Source organism: Neurospora tetrasperma (assembly GCF_000213175.1).
Source record: "Neurospora tetrasperma FGSC 2508 unplaced genomic scaffold NEUTE1scaffold_1, whole genome shotgun sequence".
Classification (NCBI taxonomy): domain Eukaryota; kingdom Fungi; phylum Ascomycota; class Sordariomycetes; order Sordariales; family Sordariaceae; genus Neurospora; species Neurospora tetrasperma.
Window position 1 is genome coordinate 4,247,042 of NW_009799099.1, and position 26,257 is coordinate 4,273,298.

At 52.6% G+C, this 26,257-nt stretch overlaps 12 protein-coding genes across 12 annotated transcripts; 5 read left to right on the top strand and 7 right to left on the bottom strand.

The window, feature by feature from the left end:
- Positions 1–554: 554 nt before the first annotated feature.
- Positions 555–895, bottom strand: NEUTE1DRAFT_116048 (uncharacterized protein; the record flags this gene model as incomplete). Its single annotated transcript, XM_009850048.1, has 1 exon — positions 555–895. One exon carries the CDS (start codon positions 763–765, stop codon positions 610–612), a length of 156 nt encoding a protein of 51 aa, XP_009848350.1.
- Positions 890–2,418, bottom strand: NEUTE1DRAFT_58445 (uncharacterized protein; the record flags this gene model as incomplete). The annotated part of the gene is made up of 2 exons (XM_009849060.1): positions 890–1,877; positions 2,149–2,418. The coding sequence occupies 2 exons, from the start codon at positions 2,294–2,296 to the stop codon at positions 991–993; spliced, it is 1,035 nt and encodes a 344-aa protein (XP_009847362.1).
- Positions 2,419–3,073: 655 nt separating this feature from the next.
- NEUTE1DRAFT_127917 (uncharacterized protein) lies at positions 3,074–6,818 on the bottom strand (the record flags this gene model as incomplete). Its single annotated transcript, XM_009850049.1, has 3 exons — positions 3,074–4,204; positions 4,263–6,664; positions 6,735–6,818. 3 exons carry the CDS (start codon positions 6,764–6,766, stop codon positions 3,168–3,170), a joined length of 3,471 nt encoding a protein of 1,156 aa, XP_009848351.1.
- A 1,170-nt stretch (positions 6,819–7,988) lies between these two features.
- Positions 7,989–8,817, top strand: NEUTE1DRAFT_93941 (uncharacterized protein; the record flags this gene model as incomplete). The annotated part of the gene is made up of 2 exons (XM_009850050.1): positions 7,989–8,100; positions 8,521–8,817. 2 exons carry the CDS (start codon positions 8,097–8,099, stop codon positions 8,703–8,705), a joined length of 189 nt encoding a protein of 62 aa, XP_009848352.1.
- Positions 8,818–9,226: 409 nt separating this feature from the next.
- NEUTE1DRAFT_98384 (uncharacterized protein) lies at positions 9,227–9,559 on the top strand (the record flags this gene model as incomplete). Its single annotated transcript, XM_009850051.1, has 1 exon — positions 9,227–9,559. The coding sequence occupies one exon, from the start codon at positions 9,227–9,229 to the stop codon at positions 9,557–9,559; it is 333 nt and encodes a 110-aa protein (XP_009848353.1).
- A 4-nt stretch (positions 9,560–9,563) lies between these two features.
- On the bottom strand, positions 9,564–10,137 carry NEUTE1DRAFT_77131 (uncharacterized protein; the record flags this gene model as incomplete). Its single annotated transcript, XM_009850052.1, has 1 exon — positions 9,564–10,137. One exon carries the CDS (start codon positions 10,047–10,049, stop codon positions 9,564–9,566), a length of 486 nt encoding a protein of 161 aa, XP_009848354.1.
- Positions 10,138–11,321: 1,184 nt separating this feature from the next.
- On the top strand, positions 11,322–12,944 carry NEUTE1DRAFT_77133 (uncharacterized protein; the record flags this gene model as incomplete). Its single annotated transcript, XM_009850053.1, has 5 exons — positions 11,322–11,581; positions 11,685–11,842; positions 12,021–12,593; positions 12,629–12,688; positions 12,787–12,944. 4 exons carry the CDS (start codon positions 11,322–11,324, stop codon positions 12,679–12,681), a joined length of 1,044 nt encoding a protein of 347 aa, XP_009848355.1.
- A 1,058-nt stretch (positions 12,945–14,002) lies between these two features.
- Positions 14,003–16,828, bottom strand: NEUTE1DRAFT_127919 (uncharacterized protein; the record flags this gene model as incomplete). Its single annotated transcript, XM_009850054.1, has 4 exons — positions 14,003–14,145; positions 14,225–14,695; positions 14,763–16,542; positions 16,610–16,828. 4 exons carry the CDS (start codon positions 16,775–16,777, stop codon positions 14,066–14,068), a joined length of 2,499 nt encoding a protein of 832 aa, XP_009848356.1.
- Positions 16,829–17,938: 1,110 nt separating this feature from the next.
- Positions 17,939–20,421, top strand: NEUTE1DRAFT_144498 (uncharacterized protein; the record flags this gene model as incomplete). Its single annotated transcript, XM_009850055.1, has 3 exons — positions 17,939–18,638; positions 18,695–18,805; positions 18,860–20,421. The coding sequence occupies 3 exons, from the start codon at positions 17,939–17,941 to the stop codon at positions 20,419–20,421; spliced, it is 2,373 nt and encodes a 790-aa protein (XP_009848357.1).
- A 1,684-nt stretch (positions 20,422–22,105) lies between these two features.
- On the bottom strand, positions 22,106–23,116 carry NEUTE1DRAFT_116052 (uncharacterized protein; the record flags this gene model as incomplete). Its single annotated transcript, XM_009850056.1, has 1 exon — positions 22,106–23,116. The coding sequence occupies one exon, from the start codon at positions 22,943–22,945 to the stop codon at positions 22,664–22,666; it is 282 nt and encodes a 93-aa protein (XP_009848358.1).
- An 11-nt stretch (positions 23,117–23,127) lies between these two features.
- NEUTE1DRAFT_127921 (uncharacterized protein) lies at positions 23,128–25,299 on the bottom strand (the record flags this gene model as incomplete). Its single annotated transcript, XM_009850057.1, has 2 exons — positions 23,128–24,642; positions 25,018–25,299. 2 exons carry the CDS (start codon positions 25,123–25,125, stop codon positions 23,128–23,130), a joined length of 1,623 nt encoding a protein of 540 aa, XP_009848359.1.
- NEUTE1DRAFT_35750 (uncharacterized protein) lies at positions 25,289–25,768 on the top strand (the record flags this gene model as incomplete). Its single annotated transcript, XM_009848818.1, has 1 exon — positions 25,289–25,768. A coding segment is annotated over one exon (480 nt), but the record flags the coding sequence as incomplete, so codon positions are not given.
- Between the last annotated feature and the right edge of the window lie 489 nt (positions 25,769–26,257).

Consider the following 26,257-nt stretch of genomic DNA (forward strand, 5'->3'; position numbering starts at 1 on the left):
ATCCTGGTCGGCCTCCATTTTCTTCCATCTCAAGATATCAGGAATAAAACGAAAATCAAAACCAAGTCTCAGAGATTAGGTGAGCAGAAACATGAATATCTGCCTTGGAATCACGGAAAGATAGACATATGTCGATATCGTAGGGTCAGTCAGTCAGTCAGTCAGTCAGTCAGTCAGTCAACAAGGGAACAGATGATGTTGTGTGTGTGGTAGCTGCTAGTCATATCATTTCATTTGTCAGACTGACTTCGACTCAGACCATGCGGCATGCTTTGCAGACCGGGACTTTGATGATACAAATAATGTGCTTGCATATTCAGACCAGAGGATAGGTTATCATGTTTATATGCGTACACCGGTATAGGTGTTATTTATGTTGGCAGTTCAATGTTGTAAATCAAACTCTATGGATTCTTCTACTCTTTTAGGGTTCGTTGCCTATCATGACCAACTTCCTTTCAATGAATAAATTCATAGGACATCACTGAGGTATGATAGACCGCCGGGTGTGAACATGACACGAGATCACATCCAACGAATAGTTCAACCAAGATGAAATTTAGGTTAGATATAACGAAGCAAATCACTAGATACGAAGAAGACCTTCCCTTATCCTATCTCACCGGCCATATCCTCGTCCTCATCCTGTCCGCCACCCGAAACGCCCAACGTACACCAGATCTGATGAGAAGCAAGCAAGCAAGCAAGATTTGTCAAGTTGATCTTAGCTGAGCTGGACTCTTGCCATATCTTGTCTGAATTCATCTCTTTTAAAGTCACTCACACTCTCTCTCCCTTTCGTCGCTGTACATAGACCATAAAGGATCAAATAACCCCTGCATCCAAACTTTTACTACTCGTTAGAAGAAAAAAGAGGTAAGATAGAAGAGAGCAAAAGAAATATTGAGCTGCAGGTTTGATCACGACTTCATCGCTATCACGCTATCCGAAGCTATTAATTTACCCCTCTCACATCATCAGTCCAACAACTTAGGAGGACGCAGCAGCAAAGCGCTTCGCTCTAGCCTCCATCTTGGCCTTTTCCGCTGGGTCGATAGCAGCAGCAGGCTTTTTCTGTTGTTGCTGCTGCTGTTGCTTGGGCTGATTCCCTTGCTGCCTGCTGTTGTTTTGACTTTGACCACCACGGTTGTTGTTGCTGTTGTTGTTGTTGTTGTTCCTATTCCTACCATGCCTGTTCCTTCCACCACCAGCACCACCACCACCTTGACTCTGGTTGCCGCCCTTGTTCTCTTGAGGAGCAGCAGCAGTAGTCTTCTGCTGCTTAGCTGCCCTCTCACTGCCACCCTCCTCGCCAGCACCCTCCTCTTTGCCGCCACGACCACGCTTGCGCGGCCTATCGGGTAACGCGCTGTCGAGAGCTGACACCTGGTCGTTAGCCAGGCCAAAGCGGGCGGCGCGCGCAGCTTTCTGGGCCTCCTCGGACTTCTCGTCTGTCGTGATGCCAAAGCGGGCGGCGCGGGCGGCGCGCTTCTCGGCTTCGGACTTGGCATCGGTGGGGGGAAGGTGTTGGGAGAAGAGAGGCTCGGCCGGCTTCTGCTCCTCTGCTTTGCTGGGATCTTCGGCAGTAGTAGCGGTGGTGGTAGTAGTGTCCTTGGCGGCGACCTCCTCTCCCTGAGCGGAAGAAGCGGCGGGTTGTTCTGTGCTGGCAGCGGCAGCGGGGGCGGCTTCTGTTGTCTTCTTTTCCTCGGATTCTACTGGGGCCTTGGGCTCTGACTCTGTAGCGGTCTCGGCGGCGACGGCGCTGGCAGGGGCTTTCTCGTCGGTGGTCTCGGTGGCGGCCTTCTTGTCGCCGGCGGGGAAGTCATCATCCTCGTAGTCAATTTCATCCTCAGCCTCGCCGTCCTTCTTGGTGGTGGCTAAATTGAAAGTGAAGTGTCAGTGACTGGTGTTCCTGCGATCATGATGTTGGTGGCAAGGTGAGTTCTGTGGTGAGTTGCGCGTTGGAAGCGGTCTGGGTGACACAAACGGCCACCTCTTAAAAGATGGGCATCGATCGAACAATAATGGTATGGTAGCGATCGTGGGGTACAAGTGTGGAGGCTTGAAACGCGTTCGTGATCGCAGGGCGACGTGACGGGCTTTCTCGCAGCCAGGGAGAGGATGATGATCGAATCGAGGAAAACTGACCGGGCGCGGCATCGGCGGGCTTCGCCTGCTGTTTGTCGTGCTCCTGAAGACGAGCGATCAGGTCGGCCTTGTTGCCGGTCTGGGGCAAAGAGCGCTCGTTGAGGAGCTTCTTGAGCTCGGGGACCTTCATGCTGTTGTAGTCCGACATTGTGGATTGGTGGTCGGCGGCGCCGTTTGCACCTGCTTGACAGCTAAGAAGTACTTTAAAAGGTAGTTGACAGTTATGACGGTTAATGGACTGAGTCGCGGGTAGAGATGATGGTTGCGATACAGAAAAGAGAAAGTATGTTGTTGGCCTGCTTGTTGTAAAGGAGAGAAGGGAGAAGTGGAAGACGGAAGTGGAAGTGGAATTACGTGGTTGTTGTCGGGGTGGGTACAACAACCACACACAGCCTTGGTGGTTTCTTTGACGTTGTGTTGCAGTCGCAGCAGGGCAGGCAAGGCGGGCAGGGAAACTTGTCCAAAGAAATGGGGCCTGGACCTCACTCAGCTGGGACCTGGTCACTGTTGCTCCGGTGCGGGCATGGATGCCGCCCGCCTGCCCTGGGCTGTGGGTGGGTTTCCATTGGCCGGGGCCCTTCGCTTGGCATCGCCCGCCCGCCCCCCTGGCAGCGCCAAAACCTTGCCGCTCCCTGCCGGACGGGCATGCTTCATCACCACTGCACTCAGCAATAAGTGGATAGGTAGTGAAGGGAAAGCTGCACGCACTGTCCTACTGTTTTAGTCCGGCTCAATAGCTGCTGCAGTATCGGATGACAACGAATGTACATACCTCCAGGTATGAGAGGCAAGACGGCTACTTTGACGGCGATTTGCAGAGCGACAATATCCTTCTTCTACACAAGCGACTATTGTTGCTTATTGTAGCTGCGGTCTTCACCCTAACTCGTACTGAAGCAATCAGGGACAGTTTGTGGACTCAAAGCAGCAAAAAGAGCACTTTGGTATATTGAATTTCTACAATGACCACATTCCCATACCCGTTACTCCACCTCGACACCATGGTGATATCTCTACACTCAAATACCAGCAGCCGCACCTCCTCCTCCCAATCCTCCCCTTGCTCTTTGCGCCGCCGACCCCGTCTTCCTCCGTCTTAAATAATTCTGATTCCTCAAGTTCTCCGCCGTCAACCGGTCCCTCGTGACCATCTTATCGAAATGCTCGTGTCCAACACTGATCACCTTGATCACATTTCCAAGCCCCACCGCCACGCTCGCCGTGCCCAGCCTTACCATGGGCCCCAGCTCTGAAACCCACAAGTTATCATACATGGCGTCCTCCACGTCCGCTTGTTGATCAAGCGGCTGCGTCTCGATACCTTTGGTCTTGGCACTTTCCAGATTGTTGAAGGCCCAGGCCTCCCATACCGTCATGCCCATGTCTGGAGTTGTGACATCGGTAGAATCAGCAGCTGTGCCACCGCTTCCTGCTCCACGTCGTCGCAAACCGTATCCGACTCCGACTCCTGATGACACCGCCCGGAAGCTCCTACGTCGTGATGACGACAAGGAGGCCACAGGCACTCGTCTGACACCCACGATACCTCCGTTCGGGAGTATCTCCCAGCGACCTGGTTTCTCGATTCGCTTCTTTACTTCTTTCTCCTCATTCCATGGCTGGTTCGGCGCTTCAGGAGCATAATCCTTGGGATAATGCATGGGATCGACCTCGTCTGCTCGGTAAAAGGTCTGAATCACGAGATCGCCCGTCTCCAAACTGATGTAGCACAGCGACAAGGGCGGTAGCCCGTGCTGCGGAGCTCCACGAGAGGATAGTAGGAGCTTCAATGATCGTGGCTCCATGGGTTCGGTGTTAAAGGTCTGAATGACGGCCGACGATTCAAGATCGACCAGGTCAACCGAGCGGGATCTGCAGACGAGGTACATGGATAGGTCAGGTGCAGGGACGATGGAGTGGATGTCCTTCGCCTCGCCTGTCGTGAGCTTCACTTCCTTGGAAGTCCACCCGCCAGGTTGCTGTCGTACAATGTGGATGCAGCTTTTGCGTGATAGCGTCAGGATTGAAAGCGACTGGCTGACTTGGTTTGCAGAGGCTAATTCATCAACCTCTTAGTAACTACTTCGTCGAGAAATGGAAAGGGTTAGACTTACTGGGCTCTACAAATGGCAGCGCCATGGCAAAAGGAGTCTTGCAAATGGTAAACTCCTTGGACGCCGTACCTTCAAGGTCAAGCTCAAACATTGTGCCATTCTTCCTCACAACAACAAGAGACGGCGTATCCAAAGTCTTGTTCGTATAGTTGAAGAACATGGCTTCCGGTTTGTGACCGCCAAGTTCGACCTCAATCGACAACCCCCATTGCTGCTCGTCAGTATCCCAAAGCAGAACCCTTTGCCATGTCAGTAAAGCCAACCACTTCGAGTCATCATCAATTGCCATAGCCAGAACTGGGAACGGATTTTCCAGAGGAGTTTCAGAATCGGACATGACGCGCGTCCGCGAGTTCAGTGGTACATCCCAAATCTGAATGTTCCTGTCCAGCCCTACGGAAACAAGCTTGTGGCCTGGCGAAACAGCCATCTTGACGACGTCAAGGTCATGGCCGTGACTGAGACTTCGTACCGACAGCAGAGGCTCGTTTTCAGGATGGTCAGGATCACCTGCCTGCTTGTCATTGCCCTGTAGGAGGTAGTTGGTAAGAAGCAGAAGCAGGGCCACCAGCGTCAACATGATCACCACGAAGCGCGGAATCTCGTTGTGAATGAAGTCGTACACGGCCGGCAGAAACATGGGCTCCGGGCTGTGGGGGATGCGATTGGAGCCCTTTGCTACAAAAACCAGTGGTTCGTACACGCGCGCGACGTAACTATGCGCCCAAGGCTTGACCACGTTGATAACTTCTCGCGCAGTCTCATGATCCTGAAGGCGGAGCCACGACGTAGGGCTTCTGGCTTGATGGATGTCGACCAAGTGTGAAGACTTGGAGAAGGCAGGTTCGGCAACCCTCCAGGATCGCGTGAATATCCAGTTGAGCCACTGGCTGCCGCTCTCTAGCGCATAGTGAGACTGCGCAAGCAAGATGAAGCCAAGAATGACTATGGTACCAGCAACCCGGGTTGATACGGTTGCCCCACCATGGCGAATCCGGCGGATACGATCGAACAAGGTGATCTCGTAGACATCGTTGGTTTTCCTCAACGAAGCCTTTTCCAGCTCATAAAGTTCCCGCTGGCGCACATCCACGCTAAGAACCGCTAGGAAGAAAGTTGCAAGGTAGAGAAAATCGAAGACAATGGCAACTGCAGCAAACGTGCAGAAGGCAGCAACACCCGGGAACGTGATCCTGGATAGGCCGAGGAGGATAGCCAGGTTCTGCAACCTGTTAAGGATGGCGACATAAGCGGTCTGGCCGAAGGCCTCTCCTATCCTGTCGCTGATGCTGATGGACGAAGAGGTCATAATGACGGCATTGATCAGCCGAAACGAATTCTCCATACTGATAGCCAGAATCACAAGCGGGTAGGCATAATATGGGACACGAGACAGGTCGATTTTGAAGATGGCGCAGATTGTGAAGCTGGAGCCGATCGAAGCCGCGATCTGGGCCAGGATAGTAACCATGAGCCCGAATCTGGACTTGACGGCGCGGAGCTTGGAAAGGCTGAGAAGAAGGTAGAAAAGCGTGAGCGAGTAAGCGATGGTCAAGAGAAACCAGTCCGGCCATGACATTGGTCGAAACTGGAACTCGTATAACTGACTCGCCATGCTCTTGCCGTCATGTGGAATGACTGTCCACTTGTCATGTACCTGCGCAGCCAGTCTCTCAGCATTTCTCACCCACTGTCGACCAAGGGGTGAATCTTTGAAATGAATCAGCGTGATAACCAGAGCGTCGGCCGCAGCAAGTCTCCGTTCCTCGAAACGCTTCCCGCTGAAGACAAATGAGTGCCGCAAAGTAATGTTAACCGAAGTTGACTGTGTCTTCTTCTCGTTGACAGTAGAAATAATATCACCGTCTGCAGCGATATTATCGGCAGAACCACCCCAGTACTGTAGAGGCGAGTGGAAGAACCATGATTGATCCGTCAAACCATTGACGATATGGAAAGCATCCCTTTGGTCCCGAGTCATGTCAACCGTAGGGTCATTGGGCAAGATACGAGATGCGTGCGGTCGGCGAGGGTTGAAGTTGGTGGTCGGTCCCAATAGTGTATCCTGCAGTTCCAGGGCTCCCAGCAGAATTTCGCGATCTAGTGCTTTCATGTAGCTGCCGTGCACCCAGACGGAACGCATGATGACGTCGGGCTCAGCGACAGCGCGTTCACTAAGCGGCTGAGCATCAGTCCAGACATGGTGAGGAAGGTTAGACACCCCGCTGGTAACATTGGTGGCGTCTGTTGTGTAGAGAAAAAATATGGGATAAAGCAGGCAGAAGACGAGCGCTACCGACAAAGGGAGCACTGTCTTGACATGGCGGGCAGTCCAGGTTCCATATCGCGAAAAGGCTGTTCGCAGAGGATGGTCTGGAGGAAGCACAGGGGCTTCGGTTGTCCTGCCGAGAGTCAGCATGATTATGCTATAGTAGATGAACAAAAGGGGGGAAATAATCCAGGATAACCAACCCTCTTAGTGGGTAAAGTAAATACCACAGCATAATCGCCCAAGCGGCTTAGGTCAGCCCCCTGTAATAGATGGAGGACTTGGTTATGACACAGGAAGAGACCGATTACATCTCCTAGTCGCAGTGATGGCAGAAAATAGATATTATGCCCCTTGCTGAGGAGAGAGACAGCTGACTGGAGCGAATGGATAACAGATCGATCTGGTCAACAAAGTCACAGTCGCATCGGGGTAGAATTCTGCCCGTGATGTCGAAGTGGATGGCCAAAGTGGAGGTGGCAAGTGACTATAAGAGGGGCCTAGAGTGAAACTGGAGACGGAGAAACTAGGACTCCTAGCTGTCCAGAAATTAGTCTGTGAGGGTGTTTGGGGGGGCCTTCCCTGTGGGATTCCCTGTCAAGCGGGTCGGCTTCGAACTGCCACCGCAGTAGCAACGGCGATGATACCGAACAGTCCAAGTGGTTGCTATGGCATCAACAAATCCCCTCCAGCAAATGAGGTGCAGTAAGTGTAGAGAGAGCTGGGGGTCGTGGTCGGTGACAAAGATGATTTAGTTTCCCCGTCGTGGTTGGAGATAAGTGAGTGGTCCGATCGGTGACCTTTTGCTGCGAGATGCTCTCTGGTGGATGCTTGGGTGCGTGCCCTCTCTGAGACTTATGTAGTATGATGTTGGCCGAGGCTTTTGCCGGGAGACTACTGGTAGCTGCTCTTCTAAATGTTGAGCTGGCGTTCCTTTTCTGGTGGTGGGAAGAAGCGGATCGATCTCAGAGACAGCCGGTGTGTGTGGTGACTGGGGCGTGCGTGTGAGTGGTAGTGGTGGCACTTGCGGCCAGTCGATCAAACGTTAAGAAATGCCAGTGACCCCAGCGAAGATCAATGCTGCGCAGTGATGCAGGCAATGGAGGCCCTAGTCCCAACGTAGAAGAGCCCCAACTCTAAAGCGATTCTAGCGTGTCACAGGGAGAGATGCCCGAAAGAGGTATGGATGGGTGGTATGGGGGTGGGTGCCGGCCTGACGGAACGTCCTCTGTGAGGTCGTAGTGAAGCTTTGGTCTCTGGAGTGGTATTGGGGGAAGGGGAGGGAAGATGAGCTGTGCTGTCCCAATAATTTGCAGAAGAAAAATAACATGAGTTGAAGCAGGGGCCTTGGAGCTTTGAGTGAGTGAGTGGACAGCGTTGGCGTCGAGGACTGAAGGTACTGTACCTAGTGTAGCTAGAACTACCTCTAGGTAGACGGCAATACCTCGGATAGGACCAGGTCAAGGGACTGAGTGAAGGATTGGGGTCGAGAGATGTACCTACACTAGTATCTTGGGGCTACCAATCCTCGATATCCTTATGTCTTGCCGAGTAGATACCTAGTTATGTCTTGCCAAGTAGATAGTATCAGTATAGATACCACTAGGGAAAAAAAGGAAGAAAAAAAAATAAGGAGAACGAACTGTGGGTGGCAGGATAACCTTAACGCAACCGTGAGCAAGGAGACTGGGAGACAAGTTCTCGGAAGCTACTATCATAAACAGCTAGAGGCACCTCGATCCACTAGGGTCGCATAAATTCCAAGCTTTGGAGCTGGTCAAAAGAGGAGAAACCGGGGCTGGAGAATCGTGAGGACGTCCACTTTTGCGCTGATTTTCTTTGGAAAAAAAATAATCTGTGCAAAACGTGAAGAGCATGGTGCTTGAACGGAACTTGGCTAGACACCGAAAGAGAGAAAAATAAAATAAAAAGATACTAAAAAGTGAAATAAAAAGGACAGGACAGGGGAAAAGATGAATGGTGACATACGGACGGGAGGTATCCGAGGAAGCGTCTCTGGGGCAGTGGCAGCCCGGGCAGCCAGGGCACCTAGCTCATGGGAAATGTTCCGAATTCGATCGTTCGGCTCAGTTCCCTTGGCTCGCAGGGCAAAGAGCGCACAATCTCGGGGACCGCATCAGAGTAACCTAACCGGGGCAGGTACCATGTACTGACGAATTCAGGGTGCAATCCGCACCGAATCCGCAGTGGGCGTGGTGCTGTGGCCAGTCCCGAATGGCCCGGGGTGGTTGAACTCCCGATCCGATGGAGCTCAAAGCTCCACCGCACCACAGGCAAAACAAGCGCAAAGAGATCTCACGGACTGAGTGTCAAGGTTTTGATGCCGTTTGCTCAAAGAAACTGAATGAGCGCGGAAACTGAGAAAGCCGTGAGGGTAGCGGTTTGCTACCTACCTATTCATGGCCCGGCGCGGTGGTCTGATTGACACCGTAACAGGAAGCGATGAAACATTTGCATTGGCAGTGCGAGTGAGGAAACATGTGGTGATTAACCCTGCAAGGAGTACCCAGCAGTCCCCAGCTCATGGAAGGTATGGTGTGTTTGGAACGCACTGTGCCATACCATAGAAGCAGGCATTCTTTCAGTTGCGAACCACTGCTCAAAAAGCCCGAAATAAAAGCACACACTGAGCGAGTCAGGTACTGCCGCCCGGACTGTTAACGACACTTCCTGGATGAGGGGTTCTCACTCGAGTTGTAGTGGTTACCTAAAACGTGAGCTTCGCCAAGAGGAACAGAAAGAGCATCCCGAGCTTTTGAACGCCCGTCCAACTGGACTTTGTCGTTCTCGGTACATCGCCGACGGTACTAACCAGAAGCCTACTAAGCCCCATTGGCTCCATCACCAACCTCCCAAGGCACCGCGCGGCGCATTACAGGTAGGCAGGTACTGTGTAGTGTACGTACATACCTCTATGATCCAAAGGATGAATTTGACAAATCGTGCAGGTCAATCGAGTGTCAAGAGCCAAAATCGTGCAACTGCGTCCGAATTCAGCCACGATTGACGAGTTAGATAAAAGGGAAGAAAAGCCGATGGAAGGGTCCCGAGAATGGAAGATCCAAGCACGAGCAGAATGATGTCAACATGTGGGGTCCTCCCCCTCCCCCCCGCCAGAGTCGCAACCTACCTGAATTTGACAAGTCCCCCTCCAACGACGTGTCCATCACTATCATCACAGCCAACCATGCCAACTGCCAGCCGACAAGACACCGCCGTCTGTCGCACAAAGAAGCCAACCCCAAGGTCACGAGACGGTGGGACTGCCTCCAGTTGGATACCAAAGGATGCGCGCGGGAGTTGTACATATAAGAAAGGAAAACAAAAAAAAAAAAAAAAAACAACAGAAAAGAAAGGAAACTTGCGGGATGAAACTCACATTGCAGCAAGTGCGCAGTAAACGCTGACTCCCGACGATGACTGCGGCTGAAAACGATGACGCCTCGGCTACCACAAGCATATGTGATGTGTCGTCGTGTCCCTCTGTGATGCGGCATATGCTGCGCGTAGCAGTAGGTACAATGTCGAGGCGGCGGTCTGGAGGCGGAGAAAAAAGAAAGAAGGATTATCGCAATGCTGTCTGTCCAGTGACGAATCCACCTCCAAGTTCAATCAATGAATGATAGTTGGGTACCATTTCTTTTTTCGCCACGGAGAAAAAGACAGCAAAGAGGATGCTTGGCTGCATGAAAATAGAAAGCGCGGTGCGAGCGAGATGGAGTCTCGGAGAGATACTGGATGCAAGCTTTCGCAGACTTCCTTCCTCGGGAAAGAAGGACCCCGTTCGACCCCGTTGTTTCTGCCCCAATAACCTCCCGCATCCGAAACTTTACTTCTTGCAATGCCACCGCCTCCCTCGGAATCATTTTATTCGAAAGCCCAAGGAGAAGGACAGCTCCGTTGTCCCTAGTGCGCATTTGCTTTCCTCCTCCCATCCATGGCTATGGGTCGTGGACTCGAGATAGACTCCTGTAGGGTCCGCGTCGTATTCGGATCTGTTTTCTGATCCCCTCTCCTCTGTCCACGAATCTCTTTGATGGAGATGGACGGGATAATCGTTGTTTGTCAACCGACGCGCCGCGCTGTGATATCGGTGTATAAATGTGAGTATCCATTGATTGGCCTTTGGAGCATGTATCCGCTCTGGGCCTTTTTAGTTTCTGTGTCGGCAACTGTGACCGTCGTCCCAATGAGAGGATTCGGAGCGGGGACCGACTAGAAGAACCAAGTTGTGGCCTAGCTGTGCCTTGTTGGCCCTTGTTGTCCACTGGTGAGAATCCGAGGAGTAGGGATCTGGAATTGCTGATTGGTGATTGCGGTAAGGCTGGAGATGGTGGTGCAGGGAAAGGGAGGGGAGAAGGAGAACCCCAAATCCAATTCTCTGAATCAAAACATGTCGATGGGGGAAAAAAAGAGAGAATGGGAAAGCTTCGTTTTATAACCAGATTTCGATGTTAGAGCAATCGGCTTTTCCCTTTACCCACAACTACCACATGGCTGTGTTGATAACTTGATGACGCTTGTGCTCTGGAACCCCCGGACCCTCAAAAGTCAGGCCATTATTCTGTCATTGATGCCACTGTCTTGGTTGGAGCGGCCCCTGATTGGCCTGCTCCGCCTCTTCACCTTTGCTTCCCGTCCTCTTTCTGTCGGATAGATCTACCCCGGCCGCCAGCAGCAGAAACGGCCATCAAGACAACCGCCAAAAATCTCAAACTTCGGGTCCCATTTATCATTTCGGTGTAAATTCCACCGAGCTGAAAGTAAACATGGGAGAGGAACAGCAAGAACGGGACCGCGATGCTATTGCAGACCTGATCGTCACCTACAATGAACTCAACAGCTCCTTCATCGAGGAGCTCCACGAAGAGCCCAGTGCGCTCGAGTTTATGAGATTCGTAGCTAGGAACACCCCTTTTGTCGTAAGAGGCGGTGCCGCAAATTGGAAGGCAACCCAAACATGGACCGCCGAGTATCTTTCCAATTTCCTTGGGGATGAGACGGTCAATGTTGCCGTTACTCCTTTTGGGTATGTTGCCTTTCAAAGATATCGTCGTCGTCGTCGTCGTCGTCGTCGTCGAAAACTTCAAGTAAAAACATAGTAGCTCACGCATCTTGATACATCACAAAAGAAACGCCGACGCCCCAACTGTCCACCCCGAAACCGGCGCTTTAGTATTCGCCAAACCTCACGAAGAAGACCAGTCCTTCAGCGACTTCCTCACCTATGTGATTCACCAAGAAAAGACCCAAGGACTTCGCAAGTCCGAGGTTCACTATGCTCAAACCCGTAAGCCACTTAAACCTCACCCCATGAATCGCCCAGTTGGGATGACCCCTTGGGCGTACGAAGTCAAGGCCCTTCAAACCCTGACGGGTATCTCATTCTTTTCTTTCTTTTTTTTTTCTTTCTTTTTTTTTTTTCAAAAAAAAAAAAAAATACTGACAGGAAGAAAAAACAACAACAGAAAACGACAACCTCCGACAAGAATACTCCTCACTCTACAGCGCCGTGCCCCCCACCATTCCCTGGGCGCGCATCGCCTTGTCAGACCCCCATCGCCTCGGTCCCGACGAGGAGGCCCAGCCAGAAGCCATCAATCTCTGGATCGGCAACTCCTTGTCCACCACCGCTTTACACAAGGACAACTACGAGAACGTCTATGTTCAGATCAGGGGGAGGAAACACTTTGTGCTGTTGCCGCCGCACTGTTTGCCTTGTGTGAATGAGAGAGAATTGGAGAGCGGGGGTTATGTGAGGAGGAAGCAGAAAGGAGAAAACGGTGATGGGGAAGGGGATGAGAATGGAGAGGAGGAGATGGGTGATAAGGGGGGGTTGGAACTGGTCATGGAAAAGGACTCGGAAACAGGCAAAGAAGTCACAGTCCCCTTCGCAATTTGGGACCCCGATAAGCCCGAGGAGAACGCGACGAGGTATTCGAAACTGGCGGAGCCGATGAGGGTGACGCTGGAGGAGGGGGATATGCTTTATTTGCCTGCTATGTGGTGGGTCCATTCCTCTAGTGAGCAAGAGCTAGTGAGTGAGTGAGTGGTTGCTAACGAAGATGAACGGCAGGTATCACAAGGTCTCACAGTCTTGCTCGCAAGAAGGGATTTGCGTTGCTGTGAACTATTGGTGAGTAGATCAACTCTCTCTTTGTCTCCTCTCAAGGGCCAGGCTGGTTCGTTTCTTGCAAGCATACATGTACTGACCACCGCACAACACCTACCTAGGTACGACATGGACTTCACCGGGCCTCTGTACCCGTTTACATCCTTTGTGAGAGCAGTCAATCAGCAGCAGCAGCAGCAGCATAACCAAAAGAATGAAGAGTCGCTATGAGATGACGAATGAGGTCATAGAAGTAGATGCAATATACCCGTATCTCAAATCTGACTTTCATCGAGTCCATTCCTCTATCTCCCATGGTGCCTCGCAAACAGTCTCTCCTTCTCTCCTTTTTCTCTTTCCATGGGCAGGACTTCTCGCACTGGGGTCTTTTTTTGTCTTTGACTACATTCAATCAGCTTTGACTCTCGTGCACCCTCCATCAAGACTTGCACGCCTTTCTCTCTCTCTGATACCACCATCTACAACAGCTGAAATGTTTCGAAGACGCGATCCCTACTTTCCATTTCCATGAGACCAGTATATACATAGGCTTCAACAATTTCTTGGTGAGTTACCCCAAGCTTGGTCAACGCCGCGACTGAAACCGACACTCGCAAAAACGAGGATGAATTGAATACGATCCCCCCCCGCAAACCAGCTATATGATTGTAACGGAGTATAATGAACAAACGTAAGAAAAAACGTCTCCAGTTAGAAATAGATTGGACACTCATTACCGTCCCAGCGCTCTTCACACTTTCGTCAGAAATTTCAAAGGGTACCTCTAAGTGGTGCGTACAGTCAGAATTACGTGCGGAATTGAAGTTCTGCTCCTTTCATTCCGCACGACTCTAAATCCGCAACAGCAAAACTCCAAGTTAACACGTGATATCATCGACAATTCCCCGATTTAACAACAATGTCAATAAAGCCAAGTTGCCCGGGTAAGCTTGTGGAACGAACAACAATGCTCCAGCTGCAACCTACGAAAACTGTACCTCGGGTACCGCGCATCCGGCAATGTTTTCATCAATGAGGACCACTGCGCCATAAGACCACAGAGCTCGTTGTGGTAGAGGGGCTATGTAACGGACCTTATATGCTGCTCTGCTGCCTGGGCCCGGGTGTCATGTCATCCGATGTCTGAGGACGGGAAGGGCGCGCCGGCAGGGTGGCGACCTCGGCGGCAGCAGGAAGTCCAAGAACCTTGAACCCAAGTAAACGACGTCTTGAAAGCTTTTAACAGTGCTGCTCTGCTTATTGACCATTCAATCCCCCTTTGATGTACAACCATAACAAGATCTGTCTTGTCACAACAACCGTCTTCTACAACGATATGAACAGGTAAAAAGGTATCGCAATTAAAACTTCCACAAACTATACTGCTGCTGGACACGACGTCTATTTCTTCTTGGAAATCCTCTTCATCGCCCTCAACTCCTTCTTCATACGAGGATCCACCATCTTGTACCTGCCCTTGACTATAAGAGTGAAAAGACCGAGTTAGCATCATTCCAACATAAAGACCACACGAGACCTCAAGGAAGTGATAGTACGAACCTCCTTTAGGTCTGCCCTGGAGACCCTTGTTGGAACCAGCAGCCTTGACAACCTTGATAGGCGCCCTCCTCGTCTTCTTAGCAACCGACGCCATGAGCTTCGAAATGCTAGCAGCCTTTTCCTTTTCTGACATGCCATCGTCACCGGCAAGCATGTCGGCCTTCTTCTTGAGCTTCTCCAGTCTCTGGGCCTGCTTAAACTTCTTCCTGGCCTTGGCCTCGGCCACCTTCTTGATAGGACGGGCGTTGTAGGCCCGGAGCTTCTCCTTAATGGCCTGCGCCGCGGCCTTGGTGATGGGCTTGTGCGGCTTGTCGTGCTTGGACTCGTCGTCAAGGAACCAGTCGGGAAGACCGTCGCGGTCCTTGAAGGCGTGCTTGGTGTAACCGTCGTCGATGACGTCGTAACTTGTCTTCTCGCCGGTCGCGAGCTGGTGGGCGAGGGTCATGGCCTCGGCGGTGATGATGTCGATGTCTGTAGTTGTCATAGTCAGCCATTGCCCTTACCAGGTTATGTTGAAGAGGGACTGAGTGAAACCTACCAGGCCTGCCGTTCTTCTTCTTCTTCTCAACGTTCTCCCAGTCATCATCCTCGTTGTTCTTGACAACCTCGAAATCGTCGTCATCGCTCTCCTCGGCCGCCTTCTTGCTCTTGGCCTTGGTTTCCTTGGCTTCCTTCTTCTCCTTCTTATCCTTCTTAGTGACCTTGAGGTCCTCCACAGCCTCAACAAGCTCAGCCTCCTGAGCCTCCTCCTCCTCAGATTCTGGCTCCTCCAAAAGTCCTGGTATTTCCGCAAAGATACCTTGACTGAAGAAGTTCTTGGCCCGCTTAGACAAACCATCCTTCTCTTCTGGCTGGCCGTCTAGATCTGTTATAAGCTTCTTGCCAGATTCACCATCCTCTGAGTCGGAATCATCATCACTGCTGTCCACTTCTAGTTCCTCATCGTCATCGTCGCTACCCTTCTCCTCATCGCCAGATACGCCCTCCCATTCATCGTCGCCGTTCTCTTTCCTGGCCTTCTTGGTACGGTACTTGGCATCGGCCGCCGCCTTCCGCTCCCGATACTGATCATACAGGTTGTCGAGCTCTTCCTCCAGACGATCGGCTTCCTCGTCGCTCTCGTCGGTTTCGCCGTCGGAGCCAAAGTCGTAATCCTTCGGTTTCTCGGCCTCTTTGATAACGGCCATCTTGCCCTTGGCGATCTTATTCAGGGCAGCGTTCTGGTCGATAGTCTTGAGACGGAACATGGCACCCTCACCACGGGGACCTTCCTGCTCCATACCAATATCCATGGGCGCAGTCATGTTCATCTGCATACGGACAATCTCCTTTTGCTTCTTCTCATTCTCGCGCCTCCTCTCGCGCTTCTTCTTGGAGGTCTCCTTCTCCTTGATTCTTTGCAGCTCCTCCTGAATCCTAAGCTCCTCGTCCATGTTCTCCACTACCGCAACCTCCTCGTCCACAGCCGCCTTCTGGGTCTTCTTGGAGGGGAAGCCGAAGATCTCTCGTACTTTTAGACGCCATTTCAAGAGAAGCTTGAACTCTTTCCTGCCGAGCACTTTGAGATCGGCGCAGCAGAGACGGATTTCTTCGGTCGTTTCGGGGAGCTTGTCGAGAGCAGCCAATGCTACGTCGCCGTTCTTGGGTTGCTCAAAGCTGAGTTTGTTGTACTGGCCGAGAATGGCGATGGGATCGACAGTGTTGATGAACTCGCTGGCAGAGATCTCCTTGAACTGGGTGTAGTCTCCCTCCTCATAACCCTCTCTCTTTCTCTTCTTGACTTCGGGGTTGTACACCTTGGCTTCGTTGTTGGGGGCGGGGCCAGCCACATCCTCGAAAACGGAGCGGGGGTCGAGAAGCTTGGGGTCAATGCGCTTGGGGGCCTTGAAGCCGCGGCAGACGACGAAGATTTCGGCGGAGACGTTACGGGACGAAGGGGGCTTGGTAGCCTCGACCTTGGCGAAAAGCTGGTTGCAAACCCAGAGAAGGGAGTTGTAGTCCTTGGATCTGAACACCTTGGTGACGAACGTACCGCCCTCAATAAGGAACTCGGTGGCCAGCTTTAGCGAGTGCAGGGCAAGTTCGGCCTGGTTGTACGAATCCTGGACCCAAGCAGTACCGACGTTGGGCGCACCATCGTGAAGAACGACGTCGGCCTTCCATGTCTTGAGATGGGAGCGGATGGTTGCGCGACACTTTTCGGTGGTGATATCGCTTTGGAAGGTAATGACCTTGGGGATGGGCTTGATGGGAGCAAGATCGACACCGATGATGATGGAGTTTGTCGGCATAGTCTCGGCGCAGACTTGACACCACGACTAGGGACGGACACAGACATGGTTAGTTCACGCCATGATAAACTGGATGTTCACGACTATGACTTACACCGGGCGCAGCGCAAAGATCGAGAGCGACCTTGCTCTTCTCGAGGAATCCATACTTCTTGTTGAGCTGGATCAGCTTGAAGGCGGCACGAGCACGATAACCCTTCTCCTTGGCAAGCTTGTACCACTTGTCAAGACGGCCCTTGCCGTGTTTCTTTTGAATCGCCATGGTGCCGGTGCTCTAAGTCGGGGGGTGTGTCCGACTGATGTTGTTGAGCAGGACGACCTGGTGACTTTTTGGTTTGGTGAAAATGGCAGTCCGGGTGCCCTTTGACTGTTCTTCCCTCCAGCACTCGCAGCGCAGGGATTGCAGGGTCGTCGTTGCAGAATGATTTTTTTGGATGACAGCTGCAGGGCGATAAGCGATAAGAGACTGGACTCCAGCGGCTGGTGGGGCAACGAGCAAGACGGGCCCCATCAGGGTGGGTCAGACATCCCGCGGTTGAACTGCAGTGCATTGACCAATCTTCATGTCTTCAGCAACCGCGATTTATGGGACGAAAAAGCCATGAAGCTTTCGCGATCCAGCGCGTCATTTGTTCCCGCGTCTTCGCGTTCCCGATGGAGCACTAAACCGCATTCCTTCTAGGCGCCCCCCGACCCCCCCAGCCGCTGCGGACCGCACGCCCAGCCTCTGCCCACTGGAGGAGGTGTTCAATGGAGTCCATGGGTGGGTGGTCAGGTCAGGTTTCCATGGCTGTCGATTTGGTTGCCCGGCAAACCTACTCAAGTGGAAACTCGGCAAAAGCGTAGGTACCTCTAGGAACTGAACCACGCAAATCCACAACAGAAACGAACAACCAAATCCAATTCCATCATCTCCACCTACGCATTCAATTTCAAGTATCAAGGACACACTTACACCAGACACCGACATAGACACACCTCTTCCGGTCGCACCACTTCACTCAGAGGATCCATACGACCAAATCCGCCAACCAATAAACTCGGCGCCAATACCTTACGCCCCCCCGGCCGCCTACCTTGTCTCTCAACGACGACCTTGACCTCCCGTCCTTCTTCAAGCTCAGCCTGCTTGCTTCACACAGCCTAGCCTGCAACTTCGACGTCAGCCCTTATCCAACATCCAGTCGACACTTGCCAGCAATACATCTCTCTGCACCAGCTGTGGCTCAACTGATCTTGTCCAAATATCCATCACCACAGCCTGTTCTCTGTCTCCGCGTACCCTTCCCATCGGCGGCCCCTCGCTGCCAGGTCGCGCGCATCCAGCGTCGCCGGCCCCGTGTACCTCGTTTCTAGGTATCGTGTTGCATAAGCGGCCTGGACCCAGCTCTTCGCTCTGGTAGTCGAAGAGAATCCTTTCGCCATGGCCGATAACTCCAACAGCACTTCAACCCCTTTGGGAGTTAAGAGCTCGTCGTCGTTGAACACCACCAACAACATCCCCCCCATTCCATCCTCTCCTCCGCGAAGCTCAGCCAAGGAACGTCGAAACCCGTCCATTACCCCCCGGAAATTCAGGCGCTTCTTTACTCCCCGAGTCATAGCGAATAACCACCCCAGCGCTTCCCAAAGGGCTCTTCGTGATCTAGCCGGTCCTCTCCTAGAACGATCCCATACTCCATCCAGTCCTCTCAGGCCCATCTCGGAAGAGGAAATCCCAGATGTGTTACCGAGCCTTCAGGATGGCCAGAGAAGCTCCAAGCGTCGAAAGATCACTCATGCTTCAACACCCAAGAGGGCTGAGGCATCGCATGTATCCCACCTACCCTCTCCTGCAGCCACATCCCCAGCGTTACTTCCGACTCCCGAGTTGAAGCACGATCGTCTCGGCAGTCCCATCCATTCTATTCGGAAGCTGCCATCCCAATTGGCCCTCGATGGAGATGAGGCTGAGTCGGAAGAAAGTGATGATGATGATGAGCAAGAGTTGCCAACCACACGGCGTCGGCCAAACCGTGCGCCTATACAGTTGGATCGTCGTGGATTGGGAGCTCAACTGGTGCAGAGAGTGACGGGTGGTATGCCTGGTGCCGGAAACAGGTCTTTATCATGCCCAGTTTCTGGTATGTGGTGATATATCTTTGCATCTTTCTCGAGCCTAAGCTGACTCGGTAAACAGACTGGCGGTCGGAAACGGCAGACTTTTATAGTCGCCGAGAAGACGCCCATTTTATGAACAGCCATGAAGGACATCCTCGCAGCATCCCATTCTGCACCACAAGCTGCAATAGTAAGTCAGCATGTATTCGTTAGCCGATAACTCCGTTTGCTGACCACCCTAAAGCCAAGAATCTTGTTGCTGTAGGTGACGAAGAAGGGTATGTGCGTCTGCTGGACACCCAGAATGAGTTCTCTCAGATCAACATGTCGTTCCAGGCGCATGGCAACGCCATCATTGACATGGCCTTCTCCGACGATGACTTGCTTCTTGCCACAGCTTCTGGTGACCAAACAGGCAAGGTATTGGACTTTGTAACGCAGCAGCCCATTTCGATCCTCGGCCACCACACCGCATCCCTCAAACAAGTCCGTTTTCAGCCGGGCCGCGGCGCCAATTCTGTCCTTGCCACAACTAGTAGAGATGGCAGCGTACAGATTTGGGATCTCCGTTGCCGAGGCGGTCCTGTGCAAGACGTTGCTATCCGCTCAGAAGCTGGCCTTCACGCTCGTCTCCCTCGCACCCCTAACCCTGGTTGCGTTGTTAACAGCATCTATGATGCCCACTCACGCATTCCCCAGAAACAGGCTCGCAATCTGCTACCCGGCGCCAGTAACGTCGACGTGGCCCGAATAGGCGAGGTACCTGGTCGCCTTGGTGAAGTCTCTGTCACGGCTCTGCAGTTCCTTCCTCCTGGCAGGGAACACCTCTTCCTCACTGCCTGCGAAGCCGATGCCAGCGTCAAGCTCTGGGACATCCGCGCCGTGCACACCAGCCGCCACCACAAGTACAGCACCCCCGTCTCCTTCACAGCACCCTTACCCAGCCACGCCAACTGGCGCCCCTTTGGCATTTCCTCCATGGCCCTCGGCGGCGATGGCTCCCGCCTCTACACCCTCTGCAAAGACAACACCGTCTACGCCTACAGCACCGCCCACCTCGTCCTCGGCCACGCCGTCGAGCTCACCGCCGCCCGTCCCGGCGAAGAACCCCCGCGCCGCCGGCACCACAACCACGGCACCGCACATGAGGGTCTCGGTCCGCTTTACGGCTTCCGCCACCCGCTCTTCCACGCAACCAGCTTCTACGTGAAATCCGCCATCCGGCCCGCTAAGAACGGTCACTCGGAGCTCCTGGCCGTCGGCAGCAGCGATGGCGCCGCCGTCCTCTTCCCCACCGACGAGCGCTACATCAAGGAAGCCTTTGCCTGGCAGCGCCAGCACCCGAACCAAGAAGACGACGAGTCGTACCTTGTCGGCGAACCCACCTCTTGCATCCCCGTCACACCTGCTCGTCCGCGTCTTACCCGCAGCGCCACCACTTCCCTTCTGCCTTCATCATCACTGATGTCCATGTCTTCTTCGTCAGGAGGAGGAGGACGGCCGGGAACTAGCTCCTCGGCAAGCTTGTTTGGTATCAAGGGCGGCCATCACCAGTCATCAAACACGCCCATCATTCGCCGCGGCACGCCGCTCGTGCGCGGACACGAGAAGGAGGTGGGCGCGCTTACGTGGACGCTGGATGGCAGCTTGGTGACGGCCAGCGATGATTATCTCGTGAGATGCTGGCGCGAGGGTCGCGAGGAGGCGGCGGATTTGAGAACCGGTGGTGAGACGGGCGGGAGGAGGTGGGGGTGTGGATGGGCGGATGTGGGAGATCAGTGGGATGGGGATGTTGATGATTGGTAATTTGTTGATGATGATATGGGAGAAATGTGTCAAGACACAAAGGCAAGAGGAGGATTACCACGGCAGCGAAAGAGCCGGTAAGAGTCCTGATATGTGGACCGTGGACCAAGTTGTGGAAGTCGGTTGTACCCAAGACCCATGATCATGTTGAAGAGATTACAGGCCTGCCTGTCTGTCAAAACCGGGCGGTTGTCTACCGGTTTTGGGCGATATCGGCGGGCTCTGAAGAGGAGGGAGGGTTTCTTCAAGATATCCCCGGATTTTTGTTTGCTCTGTTAAACTTTGATGTCGCGAGTCTGTTGTGGCTGGCTGGCTGGCTGGCTGGCTGGCGTCTAGCGTATGGTTGGAACCTGACTTCTTTCTTTAGCGAAGAGGTGAAGCTACTAAGCTACGTTCTTACGCAGAAACAAGAATATTTATCATGTTCAAAAATACATACAAATGAAGTATGGTTGAAATCAAATAAACTCCAATTCACAAATGTGTGCACGCTCATCAAGTAGTATGCTCTCTTTTTGTGGCGGCTTACGGACCTACATCTGATATCTATGTAGCATCTATTGTGCACTATACTTAGGGGCCGCTTCTTTGTATTTCGTGTGACATCCCCGTTCCGTGCTCAGCTTAGTTTACTACATGCGTGATTTTCCCGGAAGTAAGCATCTCCATATCTGAAGGCACTTGAGGTGCTAACTAACCAAGCACACGGAGTCAGGTCGAACTTGACCTGCGGAGGATGGAGACGGAGGCTTGGTGGTACGTAGTGGGCAGTCTGGACAAAAACAGGTAGGAGGGTGGTGATAATATTACTCAACTGTGGTAAAAAATGTCACTGACTGGAGTGCTGTGGATAGGCAGTGATGGAGGGGTTAGAAGTCATTTTTGAGCATAGTTTTTGCATAGCTTCTTCAACCTCCAATTCCAGTACCTCTCACGAATAGCTACCTACGCCAGTGATAGTATTCAACCCCATTACTTCTTTTACACAGTAAACCTAGATTATGGGGAGATCATAGCTGATAACGCCAGTACTGGAGTATTTGTCAGGTTATTAGCTATAACCTAACAGTAATGTGTTACCATGCTCACTCATTATCATGAAGAGTACATAGTGAAGTAAAGGTATGCTAAAAATCCCTTTATTGTTCTCGTCAACAGAACGACTAGCTACTAGGTAGTCAGCTGATAGAGAGGATAGAGAGACTGACTCTCTTTGCCTCCTCCTCTCTTAGTTTCTATCCTAGTCATCCTGACTTGCCTCGCCCCCATTGCTTCGATTTCCTCCATTGTATCCCCTTCAAACCGCCTCGCGACGGTTATCTTGGTTAATCCATCCACCTCTCCTCTCTTAAATATTGCGTGTGCATGCCGTGCGTACATGTAGCGACAAACAAAGAAAACAAGGAAAAGACCTCGAAAGGAAAGGAAAAAAACGCCCGCACCATTCGATCGATCTCTCTCGGAAGATAAACCAAATTAAAGAAACAAACTCCGCGCGTTCTGCCCCATTTTGTTGGAAAAAAAAAGCATAACTTGACCGAGACAGTAAAAGCAGACAGCGCAAAATAAAACAAGCAAGTAACCACAAACGGAAAAACAGAGATACAGATAATGCAGGCTGGAACAACAAAACACCTAAGCCAAACAGAAAACACAAACTTTGAAAAAGCCAATTTTGGTTGTGGGAGGATAAACCAAGTAGTATGTTTAGTTCTGGGTTGACTGACTAGTTCGACTTGTAGTAGTAATGCGTAATATGGATGGATGATGATCTCGACGACTGATGAAAAGACGGGAGAGAAAACCAGACCATGTACAAGAGGATCGTGGGAATTAAGATAAGATGGTATTATAACCAGGGGGGTTTGTTTTGGTGTTCGCCTTCCTTCTTTTGTTCCTTGAACCCCAATATTCCTTTCAAGTCTTCCTACTCCTTTCCCCCTCTCTATCTCCCTCGCTCTCCTTGCTCGGTTGCCGGTTTAGATCTTCTCTCAATCCACGTCAGGGATTGACTCTCGTTTGCCGAATAGAATTCCACTTTTCCAGAAGATTCGTTCAGCTTTTGCTCCCGACTTGGCACGGCAGGAAAAATGATTTGATCTTGGTTCGGTTTGTCGTCGAAACCCAAACAGGGGAGTTCCCTCCCAAGTTTTGTGACTGTCCGTCCACCGTTTGAGAAATAACCCTTGCTTCTTGCTTCGCTAGAAGAACCGTCGCCATGGTTGAGAAGCTCCAGTTTTCGTTAGGTCACAATGCTGCTGACCATTGCACCCTTTGATATAAGACTCGGGTCGGAGACAAGGCTAAAGATCGGGAGCATGCTGACAGCAACGAGCAGTCTGGCGCAGGAAGCTCTGAAAAAAAAGAATACTGAGGACAAAGGAAAAGAATGAGGGAACGCTGCAAAAAAGTAGCAGACAATCAAGCAGGGGGGGGTATGTGCGTGTGCGCGTGGTTGTGATGAGTGTAGATACAAAAGCAGAATTGAGTGTGCCAGACTTGAATATAAGAAAAAGGAGCTCATTTCGTCATTATTCAGGGTAGTGCTCAAGGACTACCAGAAAGCCAATGATAGCAGAGTCACGGCTTGATGGTGGCGGACGACGATATAAGGGACCAAAGGTCGTATTGGTGATTGATGGATTTGATAAGTTGTCGGTTGACTGGACAGGCGAGTATGGATGCCCAAGTTCTGGAGCCTAGCACTCACATAACTATACAGCATCCGCATCCTCCCTTCTCCTTCTTCTGAGGCGGATCCTCGGGAGGCTCTGGTACCCTGATCACCTCTGATGGGTGAGGACGCTGTGGGGGGTTCTTCGGGCTGGGGGACTTGGTCAGAATCGGCTTGTCCGCAATCTTGGGCATTGTCGAGTATGAGTTGGTCCGTCCAACGGGAGCTGGGCTCCGGGGGCTCTGAAGGCTATGGAGACTCGGAGGAGGTGGACTCTGAGGACATTGAGGCTCGGCGGGTTTTAAGGGCCAGTCTGCCTGCGGCTGTTCCTTTTCGTTTTCCTTCTCCTGTTCTTCCTCCTTCTCGTTCTCGTTCTCGTTCTCCTTCTCGTTCTCGTTCTCCGCCGGTTCATGTTCAGGCGCAACGATAGGATGCTCGGGTGGCTCGAGGAAGCCTTCGTCTGTGAGTGGCCTAAACTCCTTGTCGTAGACGTTGCCAACCTTGCCCTCCCGCTCCCACTTCTCCTGTTGTAACCGCTTGGCCACCGTTGGTAGCAGTTGTTGCTCTGGTGGTAGACGGGGGTCGGGGCGGAATGCCGAAACCATCCAGGGTGGTTCGCCTTCCATCGGCTTGTGCGTTGTGGGCGAGAGTTCTCGGTCACCAGAACGCGTCGTTGGCCGAGCACCTGTTGAATCCTTGGCGGATGCACCTCGTGTTCGCGGTCGCGCCGTTGTGGCAGTCGCAGCCTTGCCGGAAACCTTCTTGGCTCCCGCAGCCGGCTTGCTCTTCATGGGGGAGGTGTCGGCCCGCTTAGCTACAGGCCGAGCGTCGGATCCGTTGGCCGCTTTGGTAAGGGCGTTCCCTGTACTGCCGCTGCGTCCTCGTGGTTTCGGATAGGCTATCTTTTCCTTATCCTCCTCAGGACTGCTATCGCGTTTCCGCCCGAAGGCAGCCGCCTTCTCATCAGTTGGCGTTGTTGGGTAAGCCTTGGTTCTCGGCACAGGTATCCGGGATGTTACTTTAGCGCCGGGGTTCGACGTAGAATCAGCGTGCTCAGCACCATCATCGGCGCGCTTGTCCCAGTCCTGCGTGGCCGACGAGTTCTTTCTAGACCTCGAGCCGACGTGCTCACCGCCGCCAATGGATCTAGCCTGACCGCTAAGCTTATCCTGGCTTTGATCCCTCTTCAAACGGTTTCCGCTTTTCGACCGTGCCCTGTTGTCTCTCGCTACCGGCAAGACGAAACCCGCAGCCTGTAGTTCCTCGTTCTCAATCTGGGCGAGCTTGTCGCGGTGAATCCATTTGCTCTCGTCGGTTTCTGGGTCGAACAAACTATCGGCGGGACTCCCCCCGTCCCTGGTGCTTCGAGTAAACCTGGCATCGTCGGCGACATCCCCGGTATAGTGGTCGTGTGTGAGCGGGTCCATGGGTGGTGTGTTGTGAGTGGCAAGCAGAGTCGAATTCCTCTTTTGAGAAGCTAGGACAGGGCGGCCAAAGGGGTAGCCGTTCTCATTGTTGATGGAAGATCTCTTGGGATTGACAGGCTTCTAGAAGAGGAAGGAGGAAAAAGAGAATGTCAGTGGAAGAAAATGGAGGATGAAATGCGATGGAAACGGCGATGGCGATGGCAATCGGCAATGGCGCGTGAGTGGATGCCTCCTTGGAGCCAACCTAAGCAGGCACCAGGGCAGGGCAGGGTGGGCACGAGGATAGGTAGAAGGAAGGAAAGAACGGATAGATGGGCGAGATGCACGCAGGCAGCCTCGATGCTCAGGAGCACGACGAAGGCCTCAGGCACATGGTGTTTCCGGGGCAGGGAGTTAATAAGGAATAAGAATTTGTAAAACGAGATGCGGGGAACAGGGGATATTGCGTGTAATCTCCCGAATTACCAGGACATCATGATGGACTCATGGACTCACCTCCGAATGGACGGGCACCGACGCGCTGTCCCACGTGAACTTGTTGCCGTGGGATGTGGCTGGCGGCGTCGTCAAGGCAGTTGCAGTCCGGGAAACGGTAGCCATCATGCGAATATATCATCTGCCGCGCCTACAGACGCCGCGGCCGCTCTCCCGGTTGGAGTCAAGGCGGGCGAAGGCTATGTATGTAGGTAGGTTTATTGTATTGCAGAATTTGACGTCGGGAAGACGACCAAGTGGATCGAAGTTTGTAAGTGAAGAATAATGTACGAACGGAGACAGAACTTGCTGGCTGGCGTGGGAGGATGGAGAGACGGGGTCAGGAGGACTTGCGGGAGGCTGGTGTTCAAAAGGCGACGAGGGTCGGTGGCAGCAACGGGGGCAGCGACGGGGGCAGCAACCGACGGGGGCGGAGGGGAGTCTCAATTCGGAATCGGCATCGACGATAAAACGGGGCAAGCGATGTTTGACGAGCAGCAAAAAAAAAACAACTGCACTCCAATCCCTGGACCGGGTTGATCGGGTGGCGCCAACCGCAATTCCAGCTACAATTGCCAGTTCCTACTGGGTAATGGGTTATACTTCCGACGGCGATGTTCGATTAGTGCGCGTCTTCGTTGGCCTTTTGTCGCAGGTTGGTGATCTCGTTGACTTGTCGCTCGACGGCGGTCAGTGGGTGGATTGTACGGATTGGATAGTGTGCTTGGGTGGATGGCACCATGGGATCGTGGATCTTTTTGCCTCCTTTTGAATGGCCCGGTCCTGGAGCCTCTCGTGCACCTTGGGGTGCTTGGCTTGCCTGGCAACAAGTCGGGATGGCTCCAGCAGCAGCAAGCGGTGCAAAGGCGGTGCAAGGGGTTGACAAGTGAGCGTCCAGCTCAATGTGAGACCATGTATCAAGGGTCCTTTTTCGGGGTGAATGAGGTCTGCAACTGAAGAGAATTATGGGTCTATGCAGGCACCGCAGCTTTCAGCTCGACGGACCTATGCGGTGTTGGATGTTTTGGCGGTTTCGTTTTCAACCACCAGGGAAAACGTGGTTACCCGTCCGTTTGGTCCATACAGTTCATTTGTTTCCTCTCGCCGTTCCTGTCGGTGCGGAGTGGATGTCATCGGTGGATGCCGTGAGAAGTGGAATTCATGCAATTTTTCTGACCTAAAAGTGGAAAGTACGGGGTAATATAGTGGTAAGAAAGAAAAAAATGGGGCTACAGCTCGACAAGTGCTTGTTCGAGAGAAC